At 48.4% G+C, this 10,907-nt stretch overlaps 1 protein-coding gene across 1 annotated transcript; it reads left to right on the top strand.

The window, feature by feature from the left end:
• The first annotated feature begins 1,865 nt into the window (after positions 1-1,865).
• On the top strand, positions 1,866-8,413 carry CBLN4 (cerebellin 4 precursor). The gene is made up of 3 exons (XM_055343301.1): positions 1,866-2,305; positions 5,362-5,478; positions 7,160-8,413. The coding sequence occupies exons 1-3, from the start codon at positions 2,015-2,017 to the stop codon at positions 7,355-7,357; spliced, it is 606 nt and encodes a 201-aa protein (XP_055199276.1). The 5' UTR covers positions 1,866-2,014; the 3' UTR covers positions 7,358-8,413.
• Positions 8,414-10,907: the final 2,494 nt, after the last annotated feature.

Consider the following 10,907-nt stretch of genomic DNA (forward strand, 5'->3'; position numbering starts at 1 on the left):
TAACAACTGGAAGTGCCGCGGTGTGTGGTGCTTATGGCTCAACACTCAGCCCTCCTGACGGACCTTCTGAGGGGAGGAGGCTGGAGATGCGGGTCTGGCTTCTGGGGGGGGGGGGGCGGCGGAGAGGCTTGGATCCATGTTAAGGAGGGTGCCCCTCACCCAGAAGGAATGAGGGGGAGCCGTCTATGTGGGGGACATTGTTCACCAGACATCCTTTCGATGAATGATTAGTCAAGAATGGCTGATGGGGAGGCTGTTTTGATGCAAGATGCGGTGCCCGTCCTTTGCCAGCTGGGAGTCTAAAAGGAATTTGGGAAGGGAGCGACCTGACCCCAAAGCATCACAGAACAGCACCTTACATAGTGGAGCCCTGACCTCACGGATAGGATAAGGGACTTGGCCAGGTTCACGCAGCCAAGCCCTTCCCTCCCGGAGCAAGATAAATCTTGCCAATCAGAGGCCAGGATGGCAGTGGGGGGGGGGGGGGGCAGAGGGGAGGGTGGCGCACCGCGAGGGGAGAAAGGGCTGTGTTCTCAGCAGTGGAGTTGGCTTGCTTGCTTTTTCTTCTTCTCCTTTTTCTTCTTCTTTTTTTATTTTAGGGCTACGGTTTCCGAGGACTTCTTCTCGCCCTGCTAACTCTGCCTCACTCTTTCTCTGGCCTGGCTCGGGGCGCAGTCGCGGTCGGGCTGGGAAGGCGCGCGCCCCCGCAGCGTCCGAGGCTCAGGGGCCCCCCGCGGAAGGCGTCAGGTCCGGCCCGAGGCTCCCCAGCTCGCCAGGCGCCGGGGCTCCCCGGGGCTCCTCGGGGCCGGCTCGGGACCCCCCCCCCAGGTCCCGGGCAGCGCGCGCCCCCCCCCACCCCCGCCCGGGCTCCACGGCCCCGCGCTCGGCTCGGGGGGCGCCGGGCGGCCGAGTCCCGCGCCGGGGAGGGGCGAGGAGAGCCGCGGCCCCTCCGCCCGCCCAGCCCGAGGAGGGGCGAGCAGGCGCGGAGCCGGGCGGGCGCGGGGCTGTGCGCGCGTCTCCCCGGGCGCACACTCTCCGCGCCGCGCGCTCCCCGGGCCGGGGAGGGGCGCTCGGACCCCGGCAGACAGCAGCCGCGGGCGCCGCGCTGGCTCCGCTCGCGGGGCTCGCTCGCTCGCCTCCTTCTCCCCCTTTCCCGGGAGCCAGCGGGCTGAGCCCCAGGCCGAGGCGGCCGGACGCCGCGCCCCTATAAATAGCGCGCGTGTGCCCGCCTGGCGCCCTCCCGGCTGCGCGGGGACAAAGTTGTGCGCAGGGACTCGGGGCGCGCGGCGGCGGCGGCGGGAGAGGACCCGGCCGCCCAGCCGCCCTGCGCGCTGGCTCGGATCCCGCGACCTGGGGCTCTCCGCGCCCGGGGCCCGGCTGGCTGCTGCCCCCCTGCCCACGCCCGGGGGGCGCGTCTCTGAAAGCGGGAGTCGCTAGAGCTCGGCGCCGCGTCCTCCTCACCCGGGAGCCCCCTTCTGCCTCCCGGATCCGTCCCCGCCGCAAGCCCGACGCGACGCGCGCGGGACCGACATCCGCGCCGCTCGGCACCCGCCCGCCCGCCCGCCCGCCCGCCACTCCCGAGGCTTTCCTTTGGAGTCTCCTTTGTTTTCCCTGCTCCGCCGTCCACCTGCGGGCGCTTGGGTTTGGGGGTGAGAATCGGTTCCCACCTTCCTCTTGGAGGTGTGAAGGCGAGGGGTTGGGGACTCTTAGATGTCCAGGGACAGGGGTGGCTGCAGGGGCCCCGGGCAGGGCTGATTCTGGGGCGGGCGAGGGTGGGGTAGGGGGTTCTGCATGAGCTCCCTAAGTAAAGGACAAAGGTAACAGAGCCAGCGAGGCAGCGCGAGCGGAGACTCTGACTTCAGACCTCAGCATCGGGGAAGCGCGCGCGCCGCCGCTCCCGCAGCGCCGTCCTTCTGGCCGCGGGCCGCTGCCGAGCGCCGGGCCCCGGGGCGGGGGGGAGGCGGGCGGCCGAGCAGAAGCGCCAGCCCCGCGGCGGCTGCCCTCGCGGCTCACCATGGGCTCCGGGGGCCGGGCGCTGTCCGTGGTGCCGGCCGTGCTGCTGGCCCTCACCCTGCCCGCGCTGCCCGTCTGGGCGCAGAACGACACGGAGCCCATCGTGCTGGAGGGCAAGTGCCTGGTGGTGTGCGACTCGAACCCGGCCACGGACTCCAAGGGCTCGTCTTCCTCCCCTCTGGGCATCTCGGTCCGGGCGGCCAACTCCAAGGTCGCCTTCTCGGCGGTGCGGAGCACCAACCACGAGCCGTCCGAGATGAGCAACAAGACGCGCATCATTTACTTCGACCAGGTCAGCCCCTGAGGGATGCAGGGCACCGGGTGTGTGCATGGATGGTGGTGGTGGTGGTGGTGGTGGTGGTGGTGGTGGTGGTGTGTGTGTGTGTGTGCGCGCGCGTGCAGGGGGATGACCTCCCGGCCGACCAGACCCAGGCTGCCCGCCCAGGCTAAGTTGGTCAGGCTAAGCGGGGGGGATCATTTGGGCACTCGCCTTCCCAAATGCATCTGGGTCAGAAACTTCTGTCCCCTCCCCGCCCCCCTTGCATTCCCTCCTGGCCTCCGGAGGAGGCTGCTGGGACGCTGGGAGCGCAGAGCCGGCCACAAGAGCTCGGGACGAGTTTCACAGCAACAGGTCCACAGGAGCTGTCGGGAGTCTGGTCCCTGGACCTCGCCCGGCCTGTTGGCCAGAGTTGGCCCCCCAACCCCCCAACCCCACCCGAGGCCCCTCTGAAGGTGCCGCCCGAGGCACTTCCCACCGTACCCTCGCGGTCTCGGCATAAACGATCTGTTTCCTCCAGGTGGAGGAGTTTCTCCCCAGACAGAGAGCTTCGGGGGTCCCCGTCCCGTGCAGAGCTGTGGCAGGTGGCCGCAGAGGGTGGGCAGCCGGAGGCTGGGTCAGGTCTCGCCCACCTGTCTGCCGCCAGGATCCCCACACACGGTGCAGGCACAGCTGCAGCCCGAAAGCCTTTCTGTGGTACTTGCACAAAAGTTGTGGAGGGAGAGGACGGGCAGCTGCGAGGAGCTCCCGTTGGGAAGCACTGGGGAGCCAGTGGCCCCCTGCTCGGGTCCTTTCAGAGAATTGCAAATTACCGGGGAAAGACTGATTTTGGGGCTGCGGGTAGGGGGTGGGGAGGACCTGATGCAATCTGTGGCTTCTTTATAGCCACCTGGAGCTCTGGGGTTTGGCTGATGCGAAGCCCCAGGGGTATCCGCTTAGCTTTAGCAAGGAGTCTTCAAACCTGGAAACCCGACTCCGGGGTTGTAATTTCAGCCCTCACAGCACCCAGAGTCTTTTAAATTCCAAAGTCACTTGTGTAGTTCACCGTTGTATGTGAAGCCACATGTGTAGGAACACAGGTTAAGTGGTACTGCAGCGTGTGGCAGCGAAGGGATGAGGTGACATTTCCATTCCTTACTTAATTGTTCCTAAGTAACGCACTCCCCGGCTGGCCAGACAGAGAATGCCTCTCTGGGGCTTACTATCTGAAAGCTATAATTTTTAAAGAATGAAGCAGCCCCTTTTGGGGTTTTGGTGCAGTATTTTCCATCTTGATGGAAATAAAGTCTAGCACCATCCCTGGTTTGTGTTTTAATGAATTAAATGTTGGACCATTTTGGACATTGCAGTGTACAATGCATTCTTTGCCATGACCTTTCCGTCAATTAGAAGAGGAGAGGATTTGTTCTTCTGTTTGGGGAGCCACACATCTTAGAGACCAGATGACACGTTTAGTTTTATAAATCTCTCTGTGCCTGGATGCTCTAATTACAATGTAGAGTCAACATCCAGCCTTGTGTGTAGTCAACACTAATCAGACATTTCCATTATTGCTAATGAATTGTGCTACTTGTATCTGATTCGGGAAGTCCCCGCTAAGTACCTGAAATTATTTTAAATGTGCTTGAAAAAGATCTTTGTAACGTCTCTGCTGGGGATTATTGCATAGTTAGTGATTGGTTGTTGAAAGATCATTGATCATCAGGTCAGAGAAAGAAATCTGAGGATTATTTGGAAGAAAGTGAAATCTCAGAATAAAATCATACACATACGTCTATTTTAAGTCGTGGGTTGAACCTGATACATCTACTCGACCCGTTACTATATTCTGGTGCATTGCTCAGAGGTGATAGTATGTTTTTAGGGAATTATGCAAAAGGCTTAGTACTGGCACGAATGTAGCATTTAGAAGAGAGAGTGGCAGATTGCCATTGATACAGTGGAAATGTATCCTTACAGAGACATCCGATTTTTTTTGAATGCCAGTTACAGATTTATTTCTTGGAGAGACATGAAATAAACCCCAGTTATTTTACAACTTCCCACCCCCAAACATTCCCACTCTCCTTCTCCTAGGGAGGGACTTACGTGACATTTCCAAATTGGGTTTAAGAGGTCCCTTATTGAAATTCAGAGTTAATTTCATAACCAGTAGAAACAGGCTGCACATCTTGGAATACAGAATGCATTGTTGCTTTCTTAGGAAACAGCGCCTTCTTCTACTTTTCATTTTTGACCCTTGAAGTTTAAATAAAGAGCAGGTTATTGATAAGAGGATAATGGATACCATTGGCAGGAACACAAGAAGGCAACTGATTCCATAGTCTGTCCTTATTTTGTGCTTCACTTTTTGGCAACCTGCAAAGGCTGAGTCACCGCCAAAATATTATAATTAAGGCCTAGACGGCCGAGGAATGAAAAAAAATGGCCATGGATCTTAGGAGAAGCTTGGTGGAGGCTCAGGGGAGGGCCAGGTATTCAGATCACTCTGTGCACTATTCGGTGTCATGGATTATGTCACAGGGTGGAGGGGGTGCCCAGGCCTCTGTGTGATGTGTCCAGGAATGACTGCAGAGAGCCCACGGATGCCGATTGGCTGTCTTGGAAACGTCATCTCTGGACATTGCAAAGGCTCGTAGAGGATGGGAATATAAATACAGGGCAGATGCCTTTTATCTGACTCTCAAGAAAAAGCTAATATTTATAAGCCCTCCCACGTTACCTAGATGCTTCCAGAGCCATCAGGCCTTGCTGGAAATTGAAGCATGAATACAAAGTAGTTACTTTATTTTTTTTGCCTATACCATTTAAAAGATAGAAAAACCTTCCATTCCACAAATCTAGTTTCCAAGTCACTAAAGAGGAAAAGAGTAGAACTCAATGTTTTACTCTCTATGGTTTCTTAAGCTACTTGTGAAAGAAATAAAGAGAGAGAGATAGAGAAAGAGAGAGGAAGAAAGAGAGAGAGAGAAAGAGACAGATGGAGGGAGAGGAAGAAGGAAGGAAACTTCTTTTACTTACAGAAGAGAATATTGTAATCACTTACTGTTATTTATTATTTTTATTCGTAGATCCTAGTAAACGTGGGTAATTTTTTCACCCTGGAGTCTGTCTTTGTAGCACCAAGAAAAGGCATTTACAGTTTCAGCTTTCATGTAATTAAAGTCTACCAGAGCCAAACAATCCAGGTATGTGTTTTGACCTGCTTCCTCTCTACCCCCGAACGGCAGTGTTTATTGGCAGTGGGTTATGTATTTAAGTGTTTATCCAAAGATGCGTTTTCATTATAAAAATAAACAGCCATCTTTACAGTTTAGTTTTAAAACACTTAATTTCCAATTTTCTTCTTTATTACATCCATTAAAGGCTATGACAAGAAACATATAGAAAAATAAACAGTTGTGTGTATTACCTTAATAACAACCAACCATTTTAAAAACACGGCTAAGTAAATACTCAGTGGCACAAATCTCTTCATAACATCTTGATCTCATTTAATGCACTTGCAAAAATTATTTGAACTTGTAAGGAAGAAACTTAGACTAGCAGAACTTTGCAAGTGCATGTTAAATAAAACAAATTTGCTATCATTGTTAAAAATTATGAGCATCAATTAACCGTTAAAAACTAATTTGTGAAAGAAATATACTTTTTTATGAAAGGGTGTTTCTCTGCGTATGCTTTAAATAGTTTATCCTCAGTTACTCTGATGCTGGTGAATTCTTAGAGATTTCAGTCACACTGTTAGCAACGTGTTTTGTGTTGTGCTTTCTCAGGTAATAGGCTTGACCTATTACTCAAGGCAAGTTCCTATACTCAAAGGCAAGTTCCTATAATATTCAAATATGCTAACACCCATTTACACTGAAGCATGTGTATGGAACTCTAGCATTCTTTTTATCCTATGCTCAGTGTCTGTGTTGTATATTATGGCCACGTGAATGGGGGATTACATACCATCCTGCCACTTTTACATCTCCTAGCAAATGGATAAATTGATCATCCTCAGATTTAATTTATGCAGTTTTTTTTAACATAAAAGGGATGAATATCTAGTAAAGAAATTTACTAGCATGCAAAAGCTGTCCCAGCTTTTCCCAAGCCCCAGTATTTAGAAATTTGTGTAATGTTTAACACAGTATAGTCAACATTGTGGTCAGGAGAAAGTGGATACATTTTGAGTTTTTGTTAATAATTTTGAATGTATTAATGATTGGTTCTTTGCTAATTACCCGTCATCAAAGTCTTCACTAGTAGTGGTGATTATTATTTTTAATATACATTAACAGGGAAAACAAAAAAAGAAATCACAACACCCCTCCCCGGCCCCACACACATTCCATAATTTCCAATGATATTCAGAACTATGCTTGCTGCAGCTGACTAGTAACCTGAAAAAGATATTGGTAGAGTCTTGCTGTATCCAGGTTCGTCAGGGCACTGGGCTGCTTTTTACTAATATATGGGGAACCTCGGCTTGCTTCATTACCAAAAGATTGCTATTGAATGTGAGAAGTAAATAAAACAGCAAACTTTATTTATGTGTTGAAAGGAGGCCAATTTTCGCAAGGCTAGGTTGCCCTCCACAGGCATTCTTTTATAGGCATTTCAGGACATTTCTATGGGAGAAATTAAAAAAGAAAAAAAACAAACAACCTTATTCTAAAAAAAAAAAAAAAAAAAGAAAGAAATCAATCCATTGGACCTACCAAGTGTAGCCACTGTAGTGGGCAGTGGACCTACTAAGTGCAGCCACCACAATTGGGATGAATTTGCCGAGCGTGAGATATCTTACCAGGGCTGTCATCTTGGACAGGATCCTTTAGCCCTGGTAGATGTTTTCAGTGATTTTTTTTTTTTCCCTCATAGGTTAACCTGATGTTAAATGGGAAGCCAGTAATATCTGCCTTTGCCGGGGACAAAGATGTTACTCGTGAAGCTGCCACTAATGGCGTGCTACTCTACCTGGATAAGGAGGATAAAGTTTACCTAAAACTGGAGAAAGGTAACTTGGTTGGAGGCTGGCAATATTCCACGTTCTCTGGCTTTCTGGTGTTTCCTCTATAGGATTCGATTCCTCCGTGATGTTGATCCAGGGGAGGGGTAGCCTACCCCTGAGCTATTGGAAGATCATTTTCTCATCATCGGATTGATGTCTCTTATCGGTTCCTCATGGTGAATATGGATTCTCTTTAAGGATTCTAGCCTGTCCGAACCAATACACAGTCTCACAGATTATTTTTGTGTGTGTGCGCGTTTCAGTATACGTGGACGGGGACTCACGGCAGACATACCATGTACCTGTGCTCAAGTGTAACAGTTAAAAGCTGTCCGCAAGGTTTATTCTGAATTTAATTTTCTGGAATCACTGAATTCATTGCAGATGTGGAATTTTATTTATTTGTTTTTTAAAAGACTGGCAACCGGGTCTAAGAATTAGAAAACTCTCAAGTTCTGACTTCAATCAACGGTTAGTGCGATACTGCCAAAGAACTGTGTGCTGTGTTGATATATTGATTCTACTCGTTTTTATTCCTTTGGAATAAGTTTGTTTTGTTCTCTTACGGTAACTGGGGATTGTTTTTCAGTGACTGGCTTTGTGTCTTCTCTACAAATAGGGTAATGAATGGCTCACCCGCAAATTTACCCTACGAGATCACCAACATGACTTCCCTTAACAAACAAGAATGCTTCATAGTTGTATTTTAATTATATATGTGAAAGAGTCATATTTTCCAAATTATATTTTCTAATAGGAAGAATAGATCATAAATCTGACAAGGAAAGAGTTGCTTACCTGAGTTCTAAGTGCTCAGCCCCCAAACCTCCACCAAACCACCCTCCTTCGTGGGAAATCCTATACTTTCTTGCTCAGCTTGAATTAACATGATTGAGAATAACCACTTTATTAAAAACCTAAGGGATTTTTTTCCCTTAGACATGACCACTTTATTAACAGGAGATGGGATGCCCTTGTTTTTAATTATACCTATTTTTCAAGCCCTCTGTTGTGTTTGAAAGTATCATCTGGTTTTGCCTTAATTCCTTAAAGTGTATATATTTATCTGTTTAGCTAATATTAAATCCAAATATCCCATATCGAAACTTAGTGCAATATCTTATTTTGTCTTTTGTACAGGTCATATGAATTCATAAAATTATTTATGTCTCTGTCATAGAATAAAGGTTAATATATGTTAGCTGAATTCTTTTGTCCTTTCGGTTCGGGTAATATGTATTCTATGCGGTTTATTTCCTCTTTTTTTCACCAAACCTTCCTTCCTTCCCCCTTCTCATTTCTGTTTCTTGGAGTTTAAGAAAAGCTTTCTGAATCTGGGGGGAAAGTCCTCAGAATTGGCTTAGGACGTTTTCTCTGTGTCTAATATGTTCAAATCCAGGAGTTGTCAGCCTGCCAAAAGAGACCCGATGGACTTTGTAGACTCTTCTTCCAGAAGGGACTTACTCTTGGGTAGTTCAGTTGAAAAAATTTGCTAAGATCTCATGGGGGTGCTCAGTGAATGAGTGAGGAGTGTGAAGACCACTATTTTCAATGTGAAGACTTGGGTGGGTGGGTGGGGGGGATGTTCTGTCACCTTCACAACACTAAAAGACAAATAGAAGATCACAGTTTTCTTTTGGGGAGGAACTATTATTATAAATGTCTCATCTGGAGCTTTGGCTCAGTTTTCTGGTCTGTTGTCAATTTCTGGTCTGTTGCCATTTTTGGGAGCCCCTTCTGTAGTTGGTGGCAGCAAGGAAGGTGTTAGATGACCCTCTAGGAGGAGACATGTAGGCAGGTCTTCCAGCGTGATTGTGATTAATCACCAAGTCAAAATATTCATTCATCACGGGAAGACTCTCCTCCTGCCCTGAGAAGAATTATCTGGAGATGTTGGCATTGGATCCTCAATGTTTTGCTTGGCAAGTTATCCTCCAGCTGTCTTTCAGTCAGAAACTTTCCTCCTTTGTGATTGTGTAATGTGAGGAAACAGTATTGCACAGGGGACTTTCATCTAAATATGAGTGGCATCCTCTGCAAATATACCTTCCCGCTGGCTCTCTGTATTCAGGGTTTGTGTCTACACCTTGCTGCAGACCGTATTATACATGAATAAACATACTATTAGTCATTGTTTTGGCAAAAAAAATGGCTCAAAGGTATTGGAATCATTCCTAGGCACCTATGATGGGACGGAGAAAGTGGGGTGCTTAACAAAACAGACCAGTGTAGAAGTGTCTTATATAAACATGCTTGTGGCCATCCTTTGGGGCTTGCCCTTATTTTTCTTAACCTTTCTGAATATAAAAGAATGCTGGCCAAGGGCTCGACTGTCTTTCCTGAGCTCCAGTGTATGTATTTTGGAAGGCAAAATTTATTCAAAACCTCGCAGAAAAATTCAACATGAAAAGGCACTTAAGCTGTGGTTATGAAATGTGGGACCTGCAACAGGGAGGAATGCCAGGGGAGAGGTGAGACATCTCATTAATGAGGTCAGATGAAAGCCTCAGGTTCTTATCTCGAACTGGGTCTAGGAAGGAAGAGCTACACAGACACAGTGGCTGGAAAGGTAAGGTCGCAGTGAGGGAACAGAAGGGACAGAATGATTTAGTCAGGGGAGTGTGGATTTGGGACAGACCTAGGATGGAACTCTGGAAACTTCACTTATCCTGCGTGACTTCGGGCAGGTTTCCTTACCTCTCTGAGCTTTAGTTATTTCATCTGTAAACAAGAAATTGTCGTGAGAAGTCAATAAGGCGCGTGACGTGCCCGGTACTCTGTAAGGAAGCTCGGCTAAGGGTTGACTGTTATTGCCAACACCTGAAGCCCTAACACAGCAAGGAAGCAAGTAGGGCAGGAGGAGGATGTTAAGACTGGCATGACAAAGGGTCAAAAATGGAGTTTGAGTGGGACAGGTTGAAGAGCAGGAGGCTGTGGTATCAGAAGTGCTTCCAGAAATGGAGCCAGATGCTCCCTGTGTATTCTATGAATTGGAAATAGATTTCAGAAATTGCTCGATCCACAAAAATGCTAATTCCACAGAGTATCTGCATTGGCCCTGTCCACATTCATCAATGCCAGAACCATCCCTTCCTAGATGTTCTCTATCTCCTTTGACTGTTCCTTGATCTATTGATCGACAAATGCAAGCAATTGTCCGTAGCAAGCATTTTCCCCTCACAGAATCCCCATTAAAACAAAACTGAAGGAAATGAAGAGCTTGTGCATAGGATCTCCCAGCTTCCAACTGCTTTTGAGGTGCTTCCCGTGACCCCAGATTCTTTTAGAATATTATCCAATTAAAATTTTATTTTTTTAAAAAAATTAAGTCTGTTTTTAAAATTAAGTCCCTTTCTTTTTTGGTTTCTGGAGATCTATAGATGTATGTCTTCTTTTGGCCTCTACTTTATAGCAAATGCCTGCTTTAAATCCTGAAATAAATCTCTTCGGCTAACATTGATGAAATTCTCCTAACGTGTCACACGCTTTATTAAAGTGCCGAGTTTATACAAGTGGTGACATCTGCCCTTTCCAGACCTGCCCAAACATCAGACACAGTTAGAATCTCTGCCAGGAGCCACAGAGCTCTACATGTGTGGTTCCAGCTCACCTTCTGGC

The sequence above is a fragment of the Nyctereutes procyonoides genome, unplaced genomic scaffold (assembly GCF_905146905.1).
Source record: "Nyctereutes procyonoides isolate TBG_1078 unplaced genomic scaffold, NYPRO_anot_genome, whole genome shotgun sequence".
In the NCBI taxonomy this organism is placed as follows: domain Eukaryota; kingdom Metazoa; phylum Chordata; class Mammalia; order Carnivora; family Canidae; genus Nyctereutes; species Nyctereutes procyonoides.